Below are 26,103 nucleotides of genomic sequence, written 5' to 3' on the forward strand. Positions count from 1 at the left end.
AAAAGAGAATGGCACATCTGTGGCGAGCCATATACTGTCCACTGTGGACGTAGGGAAGCAAGCAGATTACAAAACACAGGCTAAGGCAAAACCTTCAGCACACATGCAGCTGACTCCTACATCAGCCCTGGATTACTTTGGAACTGCCAGCGTCCACAGGTCGGACAAGAAGCTAGTGTCCAGCAAAAGAAAAGAAGTAAGTGTGACACGAAACAAACAAGCAGTCTATATCATGTAAAAGTACTACCGATTATGGCTGGCACTGTTAATACAGATAGACAGAACTCAATGGAAGGAAATGGATACTTTGTGTTGACCTCTTGTCCTGAAATGCCATTCTTTTCAGGAGTGTGGGATTTAATAAAATACCTGTTAAAAAATGTACTTGACCCTTTGGTACCATGTAGTGCGGCGACAAATTATGGCAGCAACCTCATTATATAAGAGCTCTGATAATAGCCTCTCTAATTATTCCAGGACTAATACTATAGTAGGGCTTGAATACTAGCAATGACCTTAATTTGTCATCTTTCTGCATTACATACTGTGGCTAGATGTAGCGTAAGCAATTGTTCCAATGTTAGAATGCCCTTTTCAATCTGTGCACTAACTCACATGTTTTATGGGTTTTCGCCAACTCTTCTCTGATTGTTTCCTATACTGAAAATGATTAGAAATGTACTCTTGACATGGGTCAGAAGAAAAAAAAATGGTGACTGGGCAAGGGAACTTGTACACTCTCAACAGATTTTCGCATGAGCAAATCTACACATGCATATTTGCTCTTGCTAAAATACAGTTCACAAATATTTTCTAGGAGTATGATTTCCTGGTCTACTTCTGTAAATTCTTGCGATATCATGAAATAGGTAAATCTGCACTAATGCAAAGACATATGCCATGGGTGCACTTTTGTTACTTTCTTTAGGAATTGGGACCCTAAATAGGTGTGCCTTAACAAAGACCTTTTGTTTTTATTAAAATTCTGTCTCTCTCTATCCATCTGTTGTCTGGCCTCAGTGTGAATGATCTCAATCTGCTCTTTCACAAGGAGCATATGGACACACAACGTAGTTTTGTTCAGTGCCAGGAACTGCTGTTGAAATGTGTGCTTTTTGAGACCAAAAAATACTTTTGCCCTTTGCTAGGGCCCAGCAGCTCCCTCAACAATAAAGTTTTACAAAAGCCATCTTAAAACAAGACACGCATTGACAAAACCAAAAGACTGACTACCAGTGTTGGACCTATCAGCTTTGCCAATGCTTTTTATGTTCATGTTTCCCATAATCCTGTTGAAATTGGTTACACTGACTTTCCATTATAAACACTTTTTTAGAAATACTAGCATCAGTGCTTAATTTGAGCCGGGGGTGTGTGCACTGGCACTTATTTTTGGGAGCCAGCATTTCTTTTTTTCCATCAGGTATTTACTACGAGCAAAAAACACTAATGGGAAACATAGAAGAGGAGAAAGATGTAATTTGGGTGCAAGAATGAGCAGAAGGAGCATTAAGTGGCTGTAAATGGATAAAAGAGGCCCGAGATGACTTTAGTATTAGGCTGCCTCAGTATTCTGTGCTTGCTCATTTAGTTGCAGCAGCCGCGTGTTTCAGTGGAGAGCTTTGGGCACAGTCACGTTTTATTTGCAAATTAACTACTAATTAGCATGCATCAAAACATTTTACTAAATGATGCATCAAAGAAATGATAGTTTAGCTAAATTGTTTTTTCCTAGTGTCATTTTTTGTGAACATTTTATTTTGAAAGCAAAGAATCATCAATCTTGCATTCAAACTTCTGAAGATATCTGCATCTAATCAGAGAGTATTCTGGGAGCATTATACAATAGCCTAATATTTTTAAACTTTGCAAAAGTATGACATTTTTTTTTTGCTGGAACCACTGTCAGTAGTGCAGTCTGAGCTTACAACAATTATTTAGAGCGCTCACCTTAATAATAAAGGCTTTGCATTAATGAACCATAAATACAAGTTCGAATTGCATTAACATATGGACAAAAATATTACCTCAACTGCAGATAGTTCCCCTTCCCTGCTCCATAGTGTGGTTCTGTAAATTGGTAGTCAAAACGTTTATGTTGCAGGGGTTTGGATCTGCTTGTCCCAAGGACAAAATAAACCTGAGAACTTGTTCTTGACCTCCAAACAATATTTCCTGAGTGTAGGGTTATAGGAATATCCACACCCCTGCTATTACGCGGTAAAGACAGCGAAACAGAAAACTGCTGACATCTGAAACAAAAACATTAGCTACGATCAAGTTGTGAAACAACAGTAGTGTTGGAATGAAAAAATAAGACTGTTGAAGTTGTGTACAATGGATAAGAAATCTACATTTAGAAGAAAACCTGAACCAAGTTATTTGGTGTTATCTCAAACATCAGTGACTTTTAGTTTGACAAGAGGATAGCTCAAAATTACCTCTGCACTTGGATGGCCTCTTCACATCCTTTGTGTGTAGAAACTCTGGCCTTGTTTGTTGGGGCTAAATAGATTTAAAAAATGTTTCGTGGGGTGGTTGGTGGGGGATTATTTTCCGCAGTACTCTACGTGCAAGGCCTTAGCAGTACCCATAGTCTGTAAAATAGGGTTTTTCATTATTACTTTTTGTTGTTGAAAAACAAGCTGACTTAATAAACATGTTTGTAGAGCCAGAGATACTAGAAATATAGTAGCTGCTTCAGCATATGCTCAGCTGAATATTTATAATTTAATTTTTATTTTTAGAGATTCCCTAATTGAGTCCTATAGATCTCTTTTCAGTTTCAACTAGATCTTTAGATTCTTTTCACAATTCTGCTATGGTTGTATCCTAACTTGCCCCCACCACCTCTTATGAGGAATAAACTTGCTCTCCTAATAATATCTATGAATGTTAATAGAGATCTGATGTTGCTTAAGGAAAGGGTTTACACGCAAACCTCATATGAACATTAACCTCTGCACTCAGACTTTAGAATCACTTGTAGTTTCTTTAATGGGCATTGCAGTAGTCAATCTGTACAAATGGTGGCTCTGTCTTTCTTTCTCTAGTCCTGTTCCTCTTCTCAAAACATTTCAGATTGAAATTTGCAACATAGAAAGTGGCGCTCCATAGTTCTGGCGGAATCAAAGTAGACTTTCAGATCTGTCGCCTTGTCTTTGGAGGTAATCTGTATGGATTAGACAGTTGGGTAAAGTTAGGTAATTACCTTTAGATGTCCAAAAATGCAATTAGGGGCAACTTGTTTTTGTCTGTGTTGAGACTTTGCCAACTTTTATTTATTGACATTTTTAATTTTATGGGGTTATTTCCCTAACCATTTTGAGATCTTTTCCTAGGTTGTTTTAGTGAGTGAGATGGGAAACCATTTGAGTCATTTAGTGGTTGTAATTTGAAGAAAAGTAAAAAAGTAAAAAGGGCAAAAGGCATGATCTAGTAGGATTAATACGTTTTTACAAGCTACCTTGTAACCGTGGCCTATTAGATTGTTTTGGCTCTCAGGCAAGCACAGGGTTTTTCCACCTCACCAGTTAGAGAAATGGACAGGCTATGACCCGTGCATCTCACGTGGCTTACCAGTAGTTAATGCGTATTTGGCAACTATCAGATCCTGCTAGAGACTGTCAAGAATAAATGTTATTTTAATGGGTTACTGGAATGTTTTTCTACAAAGGATGCAGGCACACCAGAAATTCACACTTATTTAAAAATACTTTATGAATATACTGCAGCCTGTTTTCAATGCAGAATACATGATTTTTGGATGGAATATTTGATGGAAACCATTCATCCCTAGTCCTGTCTAATTTCTACATTAGGATCAAAATCTTGCCAAAAATAGAAGCTTCCTATATGGTACATACGCATACCTACCTGCTCATCTTATTTGTCATTTTAAGGTCTGTACTCTACATGTCAGTAGTCTTTGTATTTGTTTTGTTGATGTTGTTAAGAGAGTAATCAAAAGAACATTACCTTTGGGAGACTGTCATAGCTGCTCCTTCTGGAACATTTGAAGCTTCTTTCTCCTGGATAAGCTCTTGAACATGCTTTACATAATATTTCTCAACATTATTTTGCTGAAAACTAACTCGGGACTTAGGATGTGGTATGTAAATAAAAGCACGTGACTTCCCCCTTCCATTAATCTAAAAATGTGTGTTTTTCCCTAAATTTCCCACTTCATGAATCAATGGTATATGAACTAGAAACACACTATCCACTCAAAATATTGTTGTACTTTAAATGCATATAGACCAAACAGCAGTTATGCAGTATGAAATGTATACAACATATTTATTACAGGGAGGCCTAATGGCATATGTACTCTGCCGTTGTACATATGATTCCTTAAACAAGCAGTTGTAAAACCAGTCTGTCTGGCTTTGGCTTGCGGCCTTTTGGCTTTCAGTGCTTCCTTGATTTGACATGTTTTTTGCAAAATTCGGTTCTTAATGCTCCTGACACCTCATAAATGTTAAACAAACACATTGTGTGTACTCACCAAGGAAAGGGGGCTTTAAGCAGGTTTTCTGGTGTTTTGAATTGTGAGTTATTTATCAGTTTAAAAAGCAGCCAAAATGCTGGCTAGGATTTAAAAATTAAAAAAAACATCCACACCACATTTTATACCCTTCGGGCACCTTTTACCTTTGGGGGCAAACGGAAAAGTGACGAAAGGTGTCTTTAAAGTAGGAGCCAAAAACTGCTGAACAAATCTGCCAGTTTTGGGCTTGGCAGGTGAGTTGTTTCCATGAAGAAAACAGATTTTTGTTCTGGCTTTGATTTCATATTAACTTGAGGATTTTAGTTCTTTTTCTTAAAGTCTTAACTTATTTAGGGGGTCCTTTGTAGGATGTGACACTGCAGAAACTACCCATTTCGGTAAACTCATACATACATGTCACTTGTGCTGCTGTGTAAATCACAATGTGTGCATTAAATGTAGCTTACTAAGTATGCTTTATTCTTTATCTAGAATATTCATTAATATTCATAAACGCTGAATACTCCTGCCAGTGCGCTGCCTTTGGAGCACTTTTACAGCAGAGAGAGAACATCTCTCAGTAGAAAGCAGATCAGGGTGCTTATGTAACGCCAATAGTTTATTTCACCGTTGCCCTTTAAAGCAGTTGGGTAAGAAAACAAGCAATCTAATTACGAAATTACCTATGGATTTTAAGCACGTATGGCAGTTTTGTTTTGCCAGTCCCTTTACTGGATACAAGAAGTGCTTTCCTGTGTGAACAATCTTATTCAAACAGGTATGAGTCTCTGAACATCTGTGTGCGAAGGCATCCATAAATAAATGCATACTGATTGCAGAAGTCTCTTCCATGTTAAAGGAGCATGTCAGACAGCCCTTTTAATTTTTAGCTTGGTAATGAACTGTCCTGGCATGGATCTTGGCAGCGCTTCAACACTTTTTGCCATTAGAACGAAATTGAACATAAACCACATACAGAAATGGATACGATATTCATTTACTGCCGTGCATACTCGCAGCTTCCTTATTATCTCAAGATAATCATACCCTGCTTTAAGTATTTCAAGGCCCTAAATAGTTCATTGAAAATATTCGCGTTTTGCTGTTGGTCTTTTCTGGAAGGCAGTTGTATGCTGTACGTGCCCCTGTACGTAAAGGTTGGGGCATGGTTCATGTATGTTTGAAAGTGCGCATATTTTTACATTGCAACTTCTCTAACCAGAGAATATAGCCAACATGATACATCCCATCACGCCCTTGTTATTCTACACCTGGCACTTTATTAATTTATTACTCATTTCGACATCTAGATATACATTTTTTGTTATAGATAACAAAAAGAAAATGATTGTGCTAAATTAAGTCTCAGCAATCTTAAATCTGTTTCACAAAGTCACCCGCTGAATATGAAATTACCTGCTGACTAATGAGGTCTTGCTTGCAAAACGCATTAAATAGTATACAATTTTGTCATTTTGTGGGGAGAACATTTTAATAAATGAAACGGAGAGCTGATGGGCATTAATTTTAATAGTCTTGGAGGGAACACTTGTTGTGGTCAATTTGTATTGCTTTGAGTGAAATTTTTAGTTGTATTTTCTTTTTGTTTGTCACTGCAGCCAATAGAAAGTGCAGGTGATTCCACACTAGATGACGAGACTATCGCCAAACAACTGCAGCTCGATGAAGATGCTGAGGTAATGTTAGAGTTTCATGAATGTTTTCGTCTGTTGAAAGCTTGACCGGTACCCTTTTGCATTCTGCTCTAATCTGTGAAAATGTCTTTATTAAAGTATCATATGGTGCGAGGCTCTCATTGTCATTAGACGGACGCTTTATGTACTGTTAATGCATTGCTGCCGTCCATGATGGCCCTTAGTTGGCTCTCCGGTTCGGGGTTGTACACAGATTTGATTTCTGGTCCTTGTTGCCTCTTTATTTGTAGCAGCGGTTTGCTGAATCATGATTTATTGGAAACTTTTGTTGTTTAGTTCTGCTTTGAAGGTATCCACATGAAAGCAAAAGATGAAAACAAAGTAGAAAAACCTTCCAAATTATTCCTTCTGATGGATACATTAACTACCTGTGGATTCCTCACCTAAAGAATTCTCCCCTCGCGCCAGCTTCGACGGAAATTTCTTCTAGCTCTGCACGTCGACGATGACGTCACAATAGCCCGACTCCACGCGACGCCGTATGACGTCATCTAGGCAATAAGAAGCCCTCGTCGACGTGCAGACGTCAGTTCCCTTTTTTCCGTGCCTTCGAATACGGTATTTATTCGAGGCTAACAGGGAGCTACAGTTGCGCATCTGTAGTTACTATGTCGCAGCCAAGAAAGTCTGGCTTTAAGCCTTGTAACCAGTGTGGGGGTCGGATGTCGGTCACTGACCCCCATGAAAATTGTTTATGGTGCCTTAGTTCCGACCATGAGGTCGAGTCATGCGGTTCCTGCCAGCGCATTAACCCGAAGGTGCTTAAAGAAAGAGAGGCTAAATTGTTCCTGGCCCGTTCCAAGAAGAGGAAGGAAAGGTGGCATCGTAGAGAGTCTTCTTCGAAATCTTCGAGGACTCATCGTCGCCATGGAGACTCTCGGTGCCGTCACGACTCTCGGTCCAGGTCCAGATCTGCATCTCCATCAGCTCGGTGCCGTCCGACGTGGGAGATTAGCCCGACCATCACTCCTCCGCCTCCTACGACTCCTGCTTCTCCAGCTTCACCTTTGTCGGTGTTTGAAGTTGAGCCTCTTCAAGAACCGGCGGCTTCTCCAGAGCAGGAGATGCCTGGTCCATCATCGGCTTCTATGCCGGTGCCGACACCGCAAACATATCCAGGTTTCCCAGTGCCGGGTACGGATCCTGCAGCATTTTTAAATGCTTTGTTCAATATCTTTTCCATCATGGCGCCTGGTGGAGGGCATGCAGGTCTGTCAGGCCCTTTGGCTTTTAATTTGGGTACTCTGGCTCTTTACAAGCCGACACCCTTCATGCCATTTTTGCCTTCTGGAGCTGCTGCGGCGCCGATGCCCTTGGTGTCGCTCAGGAGACCTGTGACGCCTACAACGTCTGCTACTCCGGTGCTGGTGGATTCTCCACGGATCCAGTCCACAGTCAAGGTGCCTGTGGCGCCAGAGGGTCCGGCGTCGGATGGATCCGAAGAGCGGCGTTGGCGAAGATCTTCGGCGTCGGCCGACGCCTTATCGACGCCGGGACTCGAATCAAGGCTCCGGTCCAGAAGACTAGCTTTGCGTCTCCTGGAGGAGGAGGAGGAATATAGCAGACAACATCTGGAGGAAGGCGAAATCTTGGAGCCTTCAGGTGATTTTCAGGGCCTGGACACTGCAAGTGGTATTGACACTTCCCCTGAATGGGATCTGGCTTCCCCTGGGGAGTATACCGAAGAGGCTGCATCTTTTCATGCAGTAATAAGGAAGGCTGCAGACTTTTTAGATCTTCCTCTTCCGGCTGCTGAGGTGAAAAGGAACCTTTTGACGGAAGTGCTGCATCCGGCTTCAGTGGTGGCGGAGCCTCTCTTGCCCTTCAATGAGGCTCTCCTGGACCCCATCAAGGACATTTGGAGAAAGCCTGTGACTTCTACAGCTGTCAACAGGGCGGTAGCAAGGCGCTATCGTGCGGCTCCAGGTGACCCGGACTTCCTCTCCAAACACCCAACTCTGGAGAGTTTGGTTGTTCAGGCATCGTGTTCCTCCCGGTCATCCCCTGGTTCGTTCCCTGGGACCCCTGCGGACAGGGAGTCAAAGATAATGGACCACACAGCAAAGAAGGCCTTTTCGTCATGCAGTATGGCCTTGAAGTCGACCAATGCAACCTGCATTTTGGGACGTTATATTCATGCCCTTATGGAGGAAGCAAAAGGTCATTCTAACTTGCCACAAGAGATGTTGCATTTGCTAACGGACGCTCAGGCGGCGGCGACCCAGGTGATTCAGTCTGGGTTGGACACCTCAGACTCTGTGGCAAGGGCTATGGGTACATCCATAGTGTTGAGGCGTCACGCTTGGCTGCGCTCATCAGGCTTCTCTTCGGATGTACAGGCAACTCTTCTGGATCTGCCTTTTGATGGGGAAAAACTCTTTGGGACGAAGGCAGATTCTGCTATTGAACGTTTCAAAGAGAGCAGAGCCACAGCGAGGTCGTTAGGACTTAAGGCAGCCACTTCCTCTACCTTTAGGTCATATAGGAAGTTTAGGGGTTTTGGAAGTGGCTCCTCCTTTCGTGGCAGGTTCCAGGCACCACAACAATCTGCAAGCTCCCTGCCTTACAGATCCTTCAGGGGCAGAGTACGTACAAGAGGAGCCACCCAGCAGCACTCTGCCTCTTCCTCTTCCTCGGGAGGGGTGCAGCAGGGAAAGCAGCCTTAGTCCTCCACCACTCCCTGTTCACTTATCTCCGGTAGGGGGGAGACTTGCCCAATTTCTTCCAGTGTGGGAGTTTATAACATCAGGCTCTTGGGTCATCAACATTGTGAAGAGGGGGTACGTTCTTCCCTTTCGGGAGTTTCCTCCTCCCTTCCCTCCCCGCCCATCCTTCTGTTCGGAAGACCATCTTCTGTTACTGCAACAGGAGGTGTTATCCCTATTGTCAAAAGGCGCAGTAGAGTTGGTTCCCGAGCAGGAGAGGGGTCAGGGCTGTTATTCAAGATACTTCCTGATCCCCAAAAAGGATGTTCGGTTAAGACCAATTCTGGATTTGAGATTTTGAATTGGTTCCTTAGACAGGAAAAGTTCAAAATGCTGACCCTTTCACAGGTTCTTTTGGCGTTGAACGAAAGAGATTGAATGGTGTCTTGATTTGCAGTATGCGTACTTCCATATTCCGATCCTCAAATCGCACAGGAAGTATCTCCGGTTTGTGGTGGGATCGCAGCATTATCAGTTTGCGGTCCTCCCGTTTGGTCTTACTTCAGCACCTCAAGTCTTCACAAAGGTGATGGTGGTGGTAGCGGCAGAGCTCAGAAGAAGGGGGATAGCGGTGTTTCCCTATCTGGACGATTGGTTGATCAAAGCCAAGACTCCGGAGTTCGTGCGGCGTCACCTGCAGTCGACAACTCAGTTGTTCGACTTGGGTTTTTCAATCAATGTGCCCAAATCTCACCTGGAGCCCTCTCAACGCCTCCTGTTCATAGGTGCAGTACTGGGCACGACATTGAATCGGGCCTTTCCTCCGCCCCAGCGGGTTCAGGACATTCAGGCGTTGATTCCGATGTTTCGAAATGGAGCCGTAGTTCCAGTCCTCATGGTCCTTCATCTGCTCGGTCTGTTTGCTTCTTGCATACTGCTGGTTACTCATGCATGCTGGCCCACTTCAGTGGTGCGTCCGCAGGCAGTGGTTTCAGCACAAAGGGGATCTCGAAGATTCGATCACGATCACCAGAGACACTGCAGTGGATCTTCAGTGGTGGGCGGCGATCGGCAACCTGTCGCAAGGAAGGCCATTCTCGCTGCCTCCGCCGGTGGCCACAGTTGTAACGCACGCATCCACTCTAGGGTGGGGAGCTCATCTGGGGGCCCTTGAGGTCAAAGGCCTTTGGTCTCCAGTGGGACAGAGGTTTCACATCAATCTGTTGGAATTGCAGGCAGTACGTCTGGCTCTCAAGGCCTTTCTCCCTTCCATTCGCGGTCAGTTGGTTCAGGTCCTGACGGACAACACTACCGCGATGTGGTATATAAACAAGCAGGGAGGAGTGGGGTCGTATCTTCTTTGCAGAGAAGCTCTTCGACTCTGGTCCTGGATTCAGGACCACAAAATTTGCTTGGTAGCAAATCATTTGGCCGGAGTTCTGAATGTACGTGCGGATGTTCTCAGTCGACGCGGTTTGGTCGATCACGAGTGGCACCTTCATCCGGATCTGGTTCTTTACATCTTCCAGATGTGGGGGTGTCCGCAGATAGATCTGTTTGCTACTCAGGAGAACGCGCAGTGCCCGTTATTTTGCAGCCTCCAGTATCCGATGCAAGGAGCTTTGGGGCACGCGTTTCAGATGTCCTGGAAGGGTCAGTTGCTTTACGCGTTTCCTCCCATACCACTGATTCCTCGAGTTCTGATGAAAATCCGCCAAGACCGGCCCCAGGTCATCTTGATAGCCCCAGATTGGCCAAGAAGGGTTTGGTACACAGACCTCCTCCAACTCTCTCTGTGCCCTCCGCTCCGTCTCCCTTACAGGGTGGATCTCCTCTCGCAGTCGCAGGGGCAGATTCTACACCCCCACCTCCAGAGTCTGCACCTTCATGCCTGGAGATTGAACGGGGCAATCTGAGTGCTTTTTCTCTCCCACCTGAAGTGGTGGATGTTATTTTATCGGCCAGGCGACACTCCACCAAATCGATCTATGCAAGTCGATGGGCTAACTTTGTACGTTGGTGTGGAGAGAACCGAATTGATCCCTTAAAGGCTCACTTGTCTGATATATTATCATTTGCTCTTTCCTTGGCACAGAAGAGTTGTGCAGTTGCCACAGTTAAGGGCTATTTATCAGCACTGTCGGCTTTTCTGTGCCTCCCAGATCAACCTTCCTTGTTTAAATCTCCACTTGTTTTGAGGTTTGTTAAGGGGCTCACTAATAGGTTTCTGCCCACACCATTTGTTATGCCTCAGTGGGACCTTTACTTGGTATTAGCATTTCTAATGGGATCGCCATTTGAACCAATGCATTCTTGTGCTTTGCGTTTGCTGGTTAAGACTGTATTCCTGGTAGCCATAACATCGGCTAGAAGAGTCAGTGAGCTTCAGGATCTTAGTGTAGAGTCTCCATAACTTTCCTTCTTTAGAGACAAAGTGGTGTTAAGGACCAAGGCGGCTTATCTCCCGAAGGTTATTACACCCTTTCACTTGTGGCAGTCTATTACTCTCTCTTCCTTTTACCCTCCGCCTCATCCATCCAAGGAGGAAGAGAGGCTCCACCGACTGGATCCACGAAGAGCATTGAGCTTCTTTGTCGTCAGGACGAGGGAGTTCAGGCAAGATGATCAGCTCTTCGTTGGATACGTGGGGAAGAGGAAAGGCAGAGCAGTCCACAAGAGAACGCTATCCGGGTGGGTCATTCTCTGATTTAAGCTTTGTTATTCCTTAGCGAAGAAAGAACCACCTGTGGGGCGTTGTGCTCATTCCACCAGAGCTATGGCTGCTTCTAGGCTTTAGCTAGGAGTGTTCCTGTGGTTGACATCTGCAAGGTTGCAACTTGGGCATCCCTCCATACTTTTGTCAAACATTGTTTGGATTCTGAGGTTAGGAGGGATGGCCATTTTGCTCACTCGGTGCTGCAGGATTTCTTGGTTTGACCATTCAGGCACCCACCTCCGGAGGTAGTACTGCTTTTGGACTCTATTCTTTAGGTGAGGAATCCACAGGTAGATGTATCCATCAGAAGAATAAGTTACTTACCTTCTGTAAAGCTTTTTCTGGTGGATACATTAACTACCTGTGGATTCCTCACGGTCCCACCCGCCTCCCCGTTGCCTGAATGGTCGTTCCACGAAATCCTTGGGTGAGCGCCAATTGTCTTGTATGCGTATGTATGTGTATATATATATATATATATATCTATACCTACTTTATGTATATAGTTATAGCATGTATATATGTATTTCTTTCTCTGGTTTTGATAATTCAAGTACTCATGATTGATTTTGACTGGCATATTGGTTTCTTATTATTTTTAGTGTAATAAATGTTGCGTTTTCACTTCTTTTGATGTGATTATGTTCTCTTCAAGGTCAAATTTTAACCTGTTTGCCTCTAAGGCACGTAAAAAATGGTGATAACTGACATCTGCATGTCGACGAAGGCTTCTTATTGCCTAGATGACGTCATACGGCGTCGCGTGGAGTCGGGCTATTGTGACGTCATCATCGATTTGCAGAGCTAGAAGAAATTTCCGTCGAAGCTGGCGCGAGGGGAGAATTCTTTAGGTGAGGAATCCACAGGTAGTTAATGTATCCACCAGAAAAAGCGTTACCGAAGGTAAGTAACTTATTATTAAGAACAAGCATTGCCAATCCCAATAGGGATTGCTTTTTGACCCTTTGGCTTTGCCAATGCCTCTTGGCAATGCTAAGCAGTATTGACAGAAAGTAGTGCTTTAAGTGGATGCTGTGCATCACCAGCAGAAGAAAAAAAATGCTTTATGACTTGTAATTGTGCGTATGAGCCATAATAATAAACCTTGCCCAGTTTGAGGTATGCCCACACATGCATCACTAGTCACGCATGTGCATCTGACATGATGTATCTGCCATTTAAATGTTTGATTTACTGTTAACAGACTCCAGTCATGGAGCGGTAAATAAAAGAAAGTAATGTAAATGTTTGCAAAATAATATTTGAAAAACAGGATTAGCATGGCAGCAAACCAGCAGCTACCAGGACTTCTGAGTAATTTAAAAATGAACACAACAGGAAGGGTGGTGGAGCAATGAAGGAGTGCATAAGGAAATGTCTATGTGGGGGTGAGCAGTGGGAAGTAGACAGGTGAAAACAGGGCAGGCGTTCCAAGCTGGGAGGTGGGTGAAAAACAACATATTAAAAAACAAAGCCAGTAAGGGGCGGGGAAGCCATGAATGAACTGGGTGTAGGAGGAGAAGGGAGCAACACAGAGTGCATGGGTTAGGTGCGTATGTGAGGGGCAAAGCAGCACAGAGAAAAAAAGACATGCTCTTGCGTAGTGTTGAAAGGAAAAACGAGTCATTCCTTGAACGTGAGCAGTGAAAGGATACAAGCCATTCAATCATATGCTCCAAAGAAGGGACTAACACAGAAGAGGACCGAAATCCTGTTGAATAAGAAGCATATAAATGTGTGACTAGACAGCCAATCAGGGGTAGTCAGAGGCCCAAAGCCATCTCTGGGTTTTGATATGTTTCAAAATAGGTCTTTCGACATCAGCTAAAGCGGTCTGTAGATGTGATCTAAGAATGAACAATGACAAATGTAATTGAGCAGGAGACTTACCTCTGCATTGCCACTTGATAAATAAGTCTTTTGGACCTAGGCAGCTTGTTATCAGCCAATATTTCCAATTGTGAATATGTGTGTTTTGTTACTTTCTGCAGTTACTTGGACCTTTGGGGTCTTTCGTGGAAGACTTGTCTGACTGTGGTTAAGGGTTCACCTGAGTGTCTCTTGGAGGACTGTGCTTTCCTAAGAGTTAGTGGGCTGTTCCGGTCAGTGGGTATTACGTGGTTTATATTTAAATTGATCATGAGGTCAGGCTGCCATGTTGGTGGCTTGTTTTATTTAAAAAATGTACTTATTTATTTAGGTTGGATGAAATAGGTACGTCTCTGTAGTTGTGAAGTGCTCAGGGCAGCACTGTCTTGTTAATCTTTCCTGCTCCCCTTTATCACTGTACCCATATCTCTAACTTGTTATCCCAAGTCTCCCTTCTCAAAAGCATATGGGTTTCCTAACATACTTGATGTAGCTATATAGAACAGTGATCCCAAGTTTCTTAGCCTCTTAGAGCTTTACTTTTTCATCGGCTGACTCATGCCCTTGATTGTAGACTGACCTGTTAGACTATCTCAGTTGGTGGGGATGGAATTCCAACTTTCCTCTTGCCCAAATGAGTGTGGGTGGTGTGCTTGTTTGGTTATTGCCACGATATATCCCGGTGCGGTGCTTTCCATAGGGGGGTTGGTCTTAAAGCCCTCCACGTAGCTTATGCCGGCTACGGTTGTATTGTATGTAGTAGCTCATCTTTTGGAGCTACGAGATGGATGGATGAAGAGGAGCAGCAGAAGGACTTCTAGATAATCAGATGGGCATTCACATGTTCTGTATCAATAGCTGCGGAGCAAAGCATTGCACTTGTGGCTTCTGGAAGTGCGCTGCCTGCAAGCTTTGCTCTCTTTGACAAGCAATAGGTAGCTCTGTTGGCTGCACAGAGAAAACAGTCAGTTAAACAAACATTTGTTCTGCTGAAAGTGATGGGTTATTTGTACATTCACTTAAATGTTTTTTTTTTCTCCAGGCAAGGAGTGCTGTTTTGCTGAGAAGGCTTCATTGCTTAGTTTTACTATTTTATGTTTGAGTGCTTCTGTAACAAAAGCTGTGCAGGTATTGGCGGTGCAGCAGAGACAAGTGTCCCACTGCAGTTTTATACCAGCAGAATAAACGATATCACGCGGAGACATTCTCACGCACGGAGTTGTACATCCGAGAATGACTGTGTATTTGTGTATTCCTTCCATACCCCAGAGTTCACTGAGAAGTTAATACTTTTGACCGAGTGCATTTCCTGTGTTTTGATCGCGGCGGCTCCGATTACCCCGTGCAGTGTCTGGTTTCCTATTTTTTCTTGCGACAAAAGCAATAACCTTTGCTGTTCAAGCGGCAGGACCCTGCCCTGTGCTCGGCCTCAGAACGATGCCCGTGGCAAGGCTCCGCGTTGACCTCTCTAACTGTTTAATGTGGGATTGTTTGCTGTTCTATTAGGGCGGTTATGAGGCTCTGCTGCCTGCCGTCTTCCTAACATGCAATTACGTTTACTATCAATAAACCGTTTATCCTGCGCGAAGCGGTACGTTTGTTCATAAAATGGTAGCCAGGATATCGTTCTTGTTGCTATTGAATCATTGCCTTGAAGTGCAGCGGAAAATTCAATTTGGCGCATCTGCTCGTCTGCTATTTACTTTTGTTCTGGGTTGAATCCAAATTGCACAGGTCGAAAAAGTGTGTGATGAAACACTTAGGAAAGTTTATCGTTGAACCCAGCAACCTCGGTACTCTGAGATATTTGGGATAGTTCAGCATTGGACGGTAGAAATCTCAGTACTATGAGGCATTTAGAAAAGTTTAGTGTAGAGCGTAGTAACCTAGATACTATGAGACATTTAGAAAAGTTTTAACTTTGAACCTAGTAACCTTGGTACTACTAGAAATTTTGGAAAGTGTAGCTTTGAACTACTCTGAGACATTTAGAAGTTGAACCTAGTGTCATCGGTACTCTGAGACCTTAGGCGGTCTTACACTTCGAAGATGTAATGTTTTATGCACCAAAATGCTACTTATGTACGTGAAAAAAGTTATTTTTGTGAATTCTCCAACCATAATCTATTGACAGGAGCAAGAAAGGGTTATGAAAGTAGGGTAGTTGCCCTGAAAGTACATTGGAAACGGACAAAGGGGTAAGTTTGTGACTATTCGAAAACATTTTTCAGAGAGTTATCCATTCCCCAGACCTGGCAGAAATAGTGTTAGCAGGATGTGGGAAAACAGGAAATTCCCCCATGTTTAATCGATGTGGAGGGTAGGACTGTTTCCACAGGGAAATATTTTACTTCCAAAAGAAGAAAACGCCAAAAAACTGTTTTGTGCTCAAATGGCTACCTTCTAAAAATTTGTTCATACAGAAATTGCACATCCTGGAAAGCCCACTCGAGTACATTTTGTGAGGCCAAAGTTTTGCAAAGTGAATCTTTTTTGGATTTAAATACTGAGCGTTATTCTGCCACCTAGCACTTAAATATGTACTCCCCCCCCATCTCCCTTTGTTAATTTTTTTTTTAGGCATTAGTATATCTGTATGTGGGGACCATTTTTAGTTTTTCCTGCCGTTTGGTTCCGAAGCCGTGTTGAGGTTTGTTTAGGAAAACTGTTAAGAGGAGTAGAACAGAAGCAAAATATCGATGATGATCAAGCAGATATTGAGAAGAATGCTGGGGAACCAAAGCAGACAGTTTTTTTCTGTTTGGCTTTGACTGCTTGGGTTCGGTGAATGCATAGCTGGGGATGTTGACTATTCTTAGGTCACATCTGAATACAGACATTGATGGAAGTACTATTATTGCCATCGCAAATTTGCATAGACAACACCCACAAGGCCTGCAATCTATGCTTCCCAAAGGACCTAAATTCTGAAGAACATAATAAAAGGATGCAGTAAAAAGGAATAATAGCTCCCCTGCCCTGCAATAAGTACATCGAGAGAATGCGACTAAAATGGCAGCATTTTTGCAGAAGAAAAAATAGTTTGACAACTCCTAAAATCACGGAGAATACCCTCAAAATACGGGGGTGGGGAAAGGGCTAATAATGAGTCACCCATAGACTTCCCTGGAGTCCAGGCATCAATAATGAACCTTGCCTTTACAAGGGAGAGGCCTAGTCAACCTGATGTGGATGAATCCCGACAAGAAGGATAACAACACTTCTAAGGCAATGAGAGTTCTACAAGCCAAGGGCTTTCTTAACAGAATCACTCCTTCCACACGTAGACTGATGTGGAAGCCTGGTTTCCAACAACAAAACCATATCAGTGAGATGAGAAGCATGCAGGCAGCAATCACACAGTGAAAATACACTACATAAAGGTGATATTCCTTTTGAGCTAGAGCATGAGGCAGGGGCCAGTGCATGAGGCAGGGGTCATTCCTCAAGAGGATCTGGCACCCTAAGCAAATGATTACACCAGTAGGTGTAAGTCTAGGAGACCTCCAAGAATTGAGAAAAGTCACATTCAGCAAATTGGTTTTGTTATAACACACTGATAGTGCATGAAAAATACCCCCCAGCATCAAGCCAAAACAGAGAGTGTGCAATATAGAAGACCTAAAATCGCTGTAACAAGAAGTGCAAGACCTCCTTAAGAAAAGAAGCAATAGAAGAAGTACCAAAGGAAGAATATAGTCGGAGAGTTTACTTCATTTACATCCTAGTCCTCCCACAAGACCTGACTTTAATACCAATAATGGACTCAAGATTCCTCAAGTTTGTTTGGACAGAGGTAAGGTGATGGTGTGGGGAAGGAGGCAAGGAGGTGGTATGGTTGTTGAAGGGTTCGGGGAGGCTACATGGCAATACTGATCTCAAAGATGCCTGTTTCCATATCCTGATGATCAGGAGCCACAGGAAGTATGTGTGATTTGTTGTAGGGAATTTTCATTACCATTGCAAAGTCTTGGTGTAAAGTCATCATAGTGGGTGTTAACAAATGTCTTATGGGGGTTGAACACTTGCTGAGGCAGGGGATAGCTATGTTCCCCTACATAGACAACTAACTAGTAAAGCAAGCATATTCACACAAAACCAGGGCAGCATAGATCAAATATTAGAAATAATGTACACACTACAGTTCTTAGTATGAATACAGGGAGACATCCTCTCCCCACCCTGGTCAGAAACATTTGCCTACAGTTTTCCACCAATATCCCCTTCACAACACCAGCGCTCTTCAATTGCAAGTGGGTAAGAATGGCTTTGCTTATAGTACCTCCATAGTGACCATGCCAGATATAGTACTCAGATCTGATGAAATACCAGTGTTTCAAACTCCCTTAACCCTAGACTGGATTTATACACTAGCACATAGAAGAAACCTGGTAGATAACCTGAGGGGGACACAACAATTAGCAAATACTTTATGCATTTACTTGATTCAAAATTAATGCTTCTATGCGATTGCACCACTCTGCTATAGTCTCATCTCTGAGGGTTTTTTGGGAGGAACCTGCTCACCTTTCCAATAATTTAAAGGTCCCTGAAAGAAGCAAAGAAATTGCCTTTAAAAGGTTGGCCCCGTTCCTATACGGAGCCTCAACCTGGTACAGACATAGCTCATGAACACCATATTTTAAGCTTTAATTAATCATTAAGCATATACATGACATCAATAGTATCTACATCAATAGAACATTTTCTTCCAAGCAAAGATATCACATATCATTACATACCGGGAGCTTGGGCCCATAAACTTATTTGTCCACAGTTACATACGTAGTCTACATAACTGTCTGCCCAGACCCCTGCAGGTACAACTACAGGATTCCGGCTTAGCGCACAAGTCGACAGGTACACACCCTCCTATTATTAGCATCTCATCGACCTTGCAGTCCTTCAAATGTTCAAGATCCAACCTAAGTGGCACCCAAAAGTCTGTCGGCCTTGAAGATGCTGGGTATAGCTGTGTTTTTGCATTACTGTAGGCGGCACCTCAAAGCCATCAGCAGCACCCCTTTCATCCAGTGGTTGGCAATTTCTCTTTTAGAGTAAATCTTAGTTGTCTTACATTTTTAAGTATATCTGTCACATAGCTCAGTATTGCCACATCTGGAGATTTTTATATTACATATCCCACTGTATAAGACAGTGTGTCTAATATATCTGTCCAAAAGCTAGCAATGTATTGATACAGTGATGCCAAGTTGAGAAAATCAGCTTTGGGTTGATTACAACAATGTCACTCGTGTGGCTTGGCTTTTTCAAACCTGTATTGTTTAGCATCCTATGCAAAAATGTAAACTTAAATAGTTTATGGCTGTAGTTCGATATGGTATCCATCTGAGCACAGCAATAAGACAATTTATGGATATCTCAGAGTTCTCCCAAATCTGATTTCACATGTCCGTGGCCGATATAACCTCAATCGTTCTGGTTTCACTTGAAAGCTTTTAAAGCTGCAAGACCCAGCCCCTGCTGTACTCGGTGCTAATAAGCTTTGTGAATGTAGGTAAATTGCCTGGTTCCTTTTGAAATGCTTTGAAGTGCAGTCTCAACACATGTCTCAGTCTGTAATATGTAACAATATCTAAGATGTCGGTAGGACCTCTGTCTCCTGTGTGTGCCAGTGACAGAAATAGCCCATCATTGTACATATGTCCCATCTCCGTAAGCTAGTGTTTATGTAAAAAGACCTTTAACTCTCTCTCTGAGGTATTGGGTAGCACTGATTGCCTAGAAGGGGAGCCTTTGGTAATTACAGAAGGGGTAGCTTTGACCAGTAGCACACTCCATACCATGGCCTTTTCTTGGCTGCAACAGTGGCTGTGCCACCTTTGGGTTAGGACTTTAGTTGGAATGAACAGGTCTGAAGTGTGCATGTCTCTAACCTGTTAGTTTCTGCAACCAAGTGTGGTATAAGTGGCAGAGGGAGGTAATAGTACAACACAAAAAAAAGATTGTGTGGATAGATAGTATGTTTGAGGATCTGGGACTACCATGCCCCCTTTTATGAGTGGCAGTGGCATAATCCCCAGATGCCTGTGCGTCTGCCCATATCAGTCTACTTGTAGGAAGCTGGCTCTCTCCATAGTGCACTAAAATGAAGTACACTGTGCAGAGAGTACAGTGGATTCCCAATTGGTATTGCATGGGCAAATGAAGATAGGACTAATTCTCTGTTTTGTGGTAGTGTGGACGAGCAGTTAGGCTTATCAGAGGGTAGTGTTAAGTATTTGTTGTACTCACAGAGGCAGTAAATGAGAGACACACTCAAATAATCTGAGAACAATTTAGAAAAATACAATTTATTTTTATATGTTTCAAACCCAAGAACTTTGTAATCCGGTAATAAGATTTAAAAATGTAAATACTTTGCAGTTTCAGAAATCAAGACAGTGCAATTTTTCAGTTCAGCAATGTTAACATATGTGAGGAAAACAAGAATGGAGTTTGCAGGTAAGTATATGACTTACAAATCCAGTCTTCGGGGTTTTAGGTCAACACCAGGGAAGGTTCAGATCAGTACTAAAAGTGCACCCACAACAGCAGAGGTCAAATTCAGAGTCGGGTGCCCAGTGTTAACTAGTGGAGACTGGGGATGAAAGAAGATGTGCTGCTCATGGGTGAGTAAAGTGGTGTCAGGGGGTTGATCTCCTGGGGTTGAGGTAAGCACAAGGGGGACCAAAAGGCAGCACCAAACATAGACTGCCAGCGGCATGCGGGCAGCTAGGTGCAGAGTGCCAACACCGCGTCGGGCACCCAAAGTGAACCAGTGGAGACTGGGGTAACCAAAAATGGGCGGCTCACAGGTGAGTAATATGGTGTCAGGGGTCGATCTCCTGGTGTTGAGGTAAGCACGGGGCAGCCACAAGGCCGCCCCAGACTTAAACCCTCAGCGGCACAAGGACGACCGGGTACAGAGTGACAACACACCGTCAGGCGCCCGATGCAAATCAATGGGGGAGATCAGTCTTAGAAAAAGGCTGGAGGCTCAGGCCAGGAGGCTGAATGAAGAAAACCCACTTCTGCCCAGGTAAGCTCTGATGCTATGGGACATAGGGACACTGATGTTCCAGCTCCCCAAGTACCAGGAGATCCAGGTGCAGGAGTGTCCTTTGGCGTCGGTAACAGCTTACCGGGCAGGTCGTGATCAGGGGGAGTGTTCAGTTTGAGGCTGCAGGCTTTGAGGCAGAGTCCGGCAGGTGTCAGCCCACGTTCGAACCTTCACATGCCTGGTGGGCCACTTGGACTTGGGCCATGGGCATCTGGTGCAAGAGTGGATGTGAAGTCAGGTTCACAGTTTCTCAGGGCAGAGTTATTTTTCTTTTGAAGTTGGTTTCTTCTTGAACAGGCCGTCTATTCTCTGGAGATTTTGATCTTTGTCAAGGGTCAGGCAGTCCTCCCAAATCTTTGGAGGTTGCTGGGCTGCAGGAGAGGTAATCTTTTGGATCGACCAGGCCAGTAGGGCTGGGGCCAAGTTAGTTGGTGTCTGTAGTCTTCTCTGCTGGTGCAACTCAGTAGTGTCTGGCTCGTCCTAGGTCATGAGGAATCTGAGTTCTGGGTTCAAGGGTGCTGCCTAAATACTGAATTTAGGGGAGTTACAGGGAGTGTCAGGTGGTAGCCAATAGGCTACTCACGTTTAGGGTGACTATACCCTTATTATGACACTTCTGTTTGGAATTGAGCATAACCGTAACCCTAGTGGCCTACATTCCTTCCAAACAAGATGGCATGAAGCAGGCACACCTCCTAATGTGCCTAATTTTCCTGCCATCAAAAATGTGGTCAGTAACTGGGGGGGGTGCCTTCTCTACCATTTGGAGAGGCTTGGGTTGCATTACAAAGACGGCAAGCATTTGAAGTATCCTGCCCTGGAATGTCCATCCTTCCTGGACGAGGTGCTAGCACCTCCGCCCAGAGCAGGCCTTTGTTCTGAGCCCTCGAGAGTGTTGGTACTCACCTTAGGGGGCCTTAACTCTGTCTTAAGGCAGCTGCACTGGTTTTGACTAGTCAGTGTCCAAGCTAGGAGGTGGCAAATTTTCCGGGGGCACCTCTAACATGCCCTATGAGCGCATGTATTAATAAATCCATGACTGGATTCAGTGAGGGTTTATTAATTCGACATGTTTGATACCAAACATCCATATCTTCAATGAAGCCATCATGGAGCTGGGGAACTTACAATGACCAGTGTCCAGCACATGTTCCTAAAATGGCTTCCCTGTTCACTTACTATTTCTGAGAATCGACAAAGACATAGCAGGAGCATATCTGCTTTTGCAGGTATGCCCTCACATGTAATATAATGAACCCTGAAAACGGCATCAATAAAGGGTTTGCAGTGCTAAAATCACCAGCTTCCCAGCTTTCAGGAACAGGCAGACTTGAATCAGAAAACCCCATTTTTCAACACAATTTTGGCATTTTACTGGGACATACCCCATTTTTACTATTTTTTGTGCTTTCAGCCTCCTTCCAGTTATTGACAGAAAAGGGTGTGAAACCAATGGTGGATCCCAGAAAGCTAAATATTTTTGAAATATAAATAAAATTCTGAATTCAGCAAGGGGTCATTTGTGTAGATCCTACAAGGTTTTCCTACAGAAAATAACAGCTGAAATAAAAAACAATTGACATTGAGGTGAAAAAAACCATCCATTTTCCTCCACATTTTACTCTAACTTTTTTCCTGCGATGTCAGATGTTTGAAAGCAATATACCATTACGTCTGCTGGACTCTTCTGGTTGCGGGGATATATATGGCTTGTAGGTTCAGCAAGAACCCTATGTACCCAGAGCCAATAGAGGAGCTGCACCTTGCAATGGGTTTTCATTCTATACCGGGTATACAGGAATTAATTTGCTGAAATATAAAGAGTGAAAAATAGGTATCAAGAAACATTTGTATTTCCAAAATGGGCACAAGATAAGGTGTTGAGAAGCAGTGGTTATTTGCACATCTCTGAATTCCGGGGTGCCCATACTAGCATGTGAATTGCAGGCCATTTCTCAAATAATGTCTTTTTTACACACTGTCTTACATTTGGAAGGAAAAAATGTAGAGAAAGACCTGGGGCAATAACACTTGTTTTGCTATTCTGTGTTCCCCCCCAAGCCTCCCGATAAAAATGGTACCTCACTTGTGTTGGTAGGCCTAGTGCCCGCGACAGGAAATGCCCCAAAACACAACGTGGACACATCACATTTTCCGAAAGAAAACTGACCTGTTTTTTGCAAAGTGCCTAGCTGTGGATTTTGGCTTCTAGCTCGGCCAGCACCTAGGGAAAACTACCAAACCTGTGCATTTTTAAAAACTAGACACCTAGGGGAATCCAAGATGGGGTGACTTGTGGGATTCTCACCAAGTTCTGTTACCCAGAATCCTTTGCAAACCTCAAAATTGGGCAAAAAAAACCCTTTTTCCTCACATTTCGGTGACAGAAAGTTCTAGAATCTGAGAGGAGCCACAAATTTCCTCCTACCCAGTATTCCCCCAGGTCTCCCGAAAAAAATGGTACCTCACTTGTGTGGGTAGGCTATTGCCCGCAACAGGAATGGATCACACAAGGGTCTATGGTAGTCCTTGCATGAGGGCTACTGTTAACCCCTGGAGCGATCCATTCCTGATGCAGGCACTAGGCGCAGGCACACAAGTGGGGTTATGTTTTTATTAGGACAAGTGGAGAAACACTGGGTGGTAGGAATTTTGAGGATCCCTGCACATTCTTGTAGTTTCTGTGATGAAAAAGGAAGGAAAAATAGTGTTTTTTATCAACGTTTCACATTTGCAGGATATTCTGGGTAAGAAAACTTTGTGAAATCCAAACACGCCACACTTCCATGGACTCCCTCGGTTGTCTAATTTTCAGAAATGTCTGGGTTTGATAGGTTTCCCTATATGGCTGCCGAGCCCAGGACCAAATACTCAGGTGACTGTCTTACAAAACGAAGCTGTTTTGTGGTAGATAATTTTGATGTCTCCACAATCCGTTTTGGGTACTTCCCTGTTGTGGTCACTTGCCTACTCACTAAAGTGAGGCAGTTTTTCGCTGGAGGCTTAGTGGAGTGGTAGAAAATTTGTGGCTGCGTGCAGATCCCTGGACTTCTGCTCATTGAAATGCAAGGCAAAAGTGTTTTTAAGCAAATTTTGTGATTTCAAGGGGATTCTGGGTAAAGGAAAACTGGTGAGAGCTACGCAAGTACTGCACCCTTGGACTCCCCTGGTACTAGTTTGTTAAAGTTAACCCACCACTCACACTGGTTGGTTTTAGCACCTCCAGAAATTATGGTTTCAAATATTGAATACTTATCAAAGTATCTGAATATTGAAACCAAGCCTTCTGAAAGTGGGCCATAAATCCACATCCAGGCACCAACCTGTTTATAGTCCATTCACGCACAACAAACAACTTTCATACCGCCGGCCACTGGCCCAATCCAACCAATCACTGCACTCACATTAACTTACCGCTTTCAGACAAGGGCCTATCACATTCACATGCCACAGAACGGAATAAGTTTGACTACATTTTACCACCTGTCAAGTAACCGCCTCCTTCTTCTTTAACATTACCGAATGCATAGGTAACGAACCTTTACTAATGACTCCCATGACAGCCAACCGAGGCTCAGGGAGACATGTTTTTCATGTGCCTATAACGCACTCACTGTGCTAAATCCAACTCCTTCCAGTTTGTGGATGCAAGTTGGGGGTGTCCGAGTATGCCGTGCAAAGCGCATGCTGGGGAATTCTCGTGATGTTCCCTCAAGAGAAGGTCAGAGGCTATGAAAAAGGGTAGTGTTTGGCACACAGGGGAGTCCGTGAGAACGTAGCACATGTCTCAGCCAACATTATGTGCAGTGCTGTGACTGTAATGCACTTATCATACAGCAAACTGAACATCTACTAAGTTTTAATGGATGATGAACATGAAAAGCAGGTCAAACACTGACATATACATGTCATTGTCCTTCAGTGCTGGGATGGCACCAATGGGTTTGAATCCATAGGTGTAGATGATGTACATCTGTACTACCTTTACTATCTGCCTTCTACCTGTGCAATATCGCTGTGAAGGCACACCTACCATAAGCTTTCCTTACCCATTCATGTATCTGTTCTCATCAGAGTCCTGACTGATCCTGTATAATTGCCAAGTGAACTTATACTAGTTTGTGGATGCAAGTTGGGGGTGTCCAAGTGTGCCTTGGGAGGCCTATTCCTCAAAATGAGAGCGCATATCTACAGTTGAAACTAAGGCAGACATGCTGGTGAAGAAATCCTAAGCTCTCTAAAGTAAAAAGTAAAACAGATATCCTGTGGGACTCATTCACCAACACTTCTACTTTTGCTTTGAAAGTGAAGCTAGAAATTGAGTTTGCACAATTTCAAACAAGTAGAAATGTTGGTGAATATGTCCGACAGGACATTTGTTTGACTTATTACACTTACTCTGGTTCTCGTTGGCAATCATGGTGGTCCTTGTGTAGTATACATAAGTTACCTAACAAGCACTTCAAAATGCAGTCATGCTTTTAACATTCTGCCACACAGGGTACTCCGTGACAATGTGGCATATGTTCTGTCCACTAGTATATGCAGTATGGGGACTATAATGCACGTTAATTGAACAGAACACTTATCACGTTCTGACGGTGGATTTAGGTCTCAAGCAGGCCATAAGGAAGTCCATGATTTCCTGAAGTAGATGAAGTAAAATTATGTGGCTCCTTGCCTAATGAAGCAGTGGCCCATTAACGTTCGGTATCCATGCACTGCCACTGAAAGGATTACCCAACGGCAGCTCCACCTCAGTCGATTTCCCAGAACTTTGCTTTAGTATGATACAACGTAAAGCAGGTAGGGACACAGAGGCCTGATTGTGATGGGCACTGGGGACAGTAATACCGACTCTCCTGCCGCTTTTCATGCTTCGAGCACACTTTACAGCGACAACATGGACAATCCTTTTTGGGTGTTTTAGGAATGCGATCAGCAAAGTGTCACTCCTGCAGCCTTGCCACATCCTCCAGAACATATGAGGTGGAGGCTGCTGCTGCTTCTGTAACAGCAGTGAGGCTTTCAATTACAGACAACTGGAAATCAAGGAGTCGTGATTCTTCCTGTGAATGTCTGACGGTAAACAACATACGCATTGTATGTTGCCATCTGGATCAGGTGGGTAAACAGTTTCTTGTACCAAGTGCGAGTTTTACGACACACATTGTATGGTTGAAGAACCTGGTCATTCTTGTCCACTCCGCCCATGTACTTATTGTAATCAAGTATACAGATGGGCTTGTTGACTTTGGCCATCTGACCCCAAACCGTGATGGGGAAGTGCTCTCATCATGAATTTTAGTGAGCTCGTATACATCACACCTATCCAAGAACTTGACTGCGAGCAGTTAGTTGGAACGCAATGCAGTACTCTGGGATTTCTGGAGCTTCTTGCAAACAAGCTCCTGCGGGAATCCTTTGCGGTTACAAGAACTGTACCGCAAGCCACAGTGCCAGCTTTGTAGAGCTCACTGAACAGCTCTTCTCCTGTATAGAAAATGTCCACATAAAGTTTATAACCTTTGTGAAGAAGTGGCTGGGCATGTTCCCATACAATCTTACCTGTGACCCCTAACGCGGGAGGGCAACCTACATGGTTT

The 26,103-nt window shown here is 43.7% G+C and overlaps 1 protein-coding gene across 1 annotated transcript in view; it reads left to right on the forward strand.

Annotated features, from left to right (window-relative positions):
- Nucleotides 1–26,103, forward strand: part of RFC1 (replication factor C subunit 1) — a 622,078-nt gene that overhangs the window by 176,331 nt on the left and 419,644 nt on the right. The window contains exons 5-6 of the mRNA XM_069202064.1: nucleotides 1–196; nucleotides 6,109–6,186. The exon at nucleotides 1–196 is cut by the window's left edge and continues 43 nt beyond it. Of these exons, the coding sequence (XP_069058165.1) occupies nucleotides 1–196; nucleotides 6,109–6,186 (274 nt within the window). The remainder of the gene's footprint in view (nucleotides 197–6,108; nucleotides 6,187–26,103) is intronic.

The sequence above is a fragment of the Pleurodeles waltl genome, chromosome 1_2 (assembly GCF_031143425.1).
Source record: "Pleurodeles waltl isolate 20211129_DDA chromosome 1_2, aPleWal1.hap1.20221129, whole genome shotgun sequence".
NCBI lineage: Eukaryota > Metazoa > Chordata > Amphibia > Caudata > Salamandridae > Pleurodeles > Pleurodeles waltl.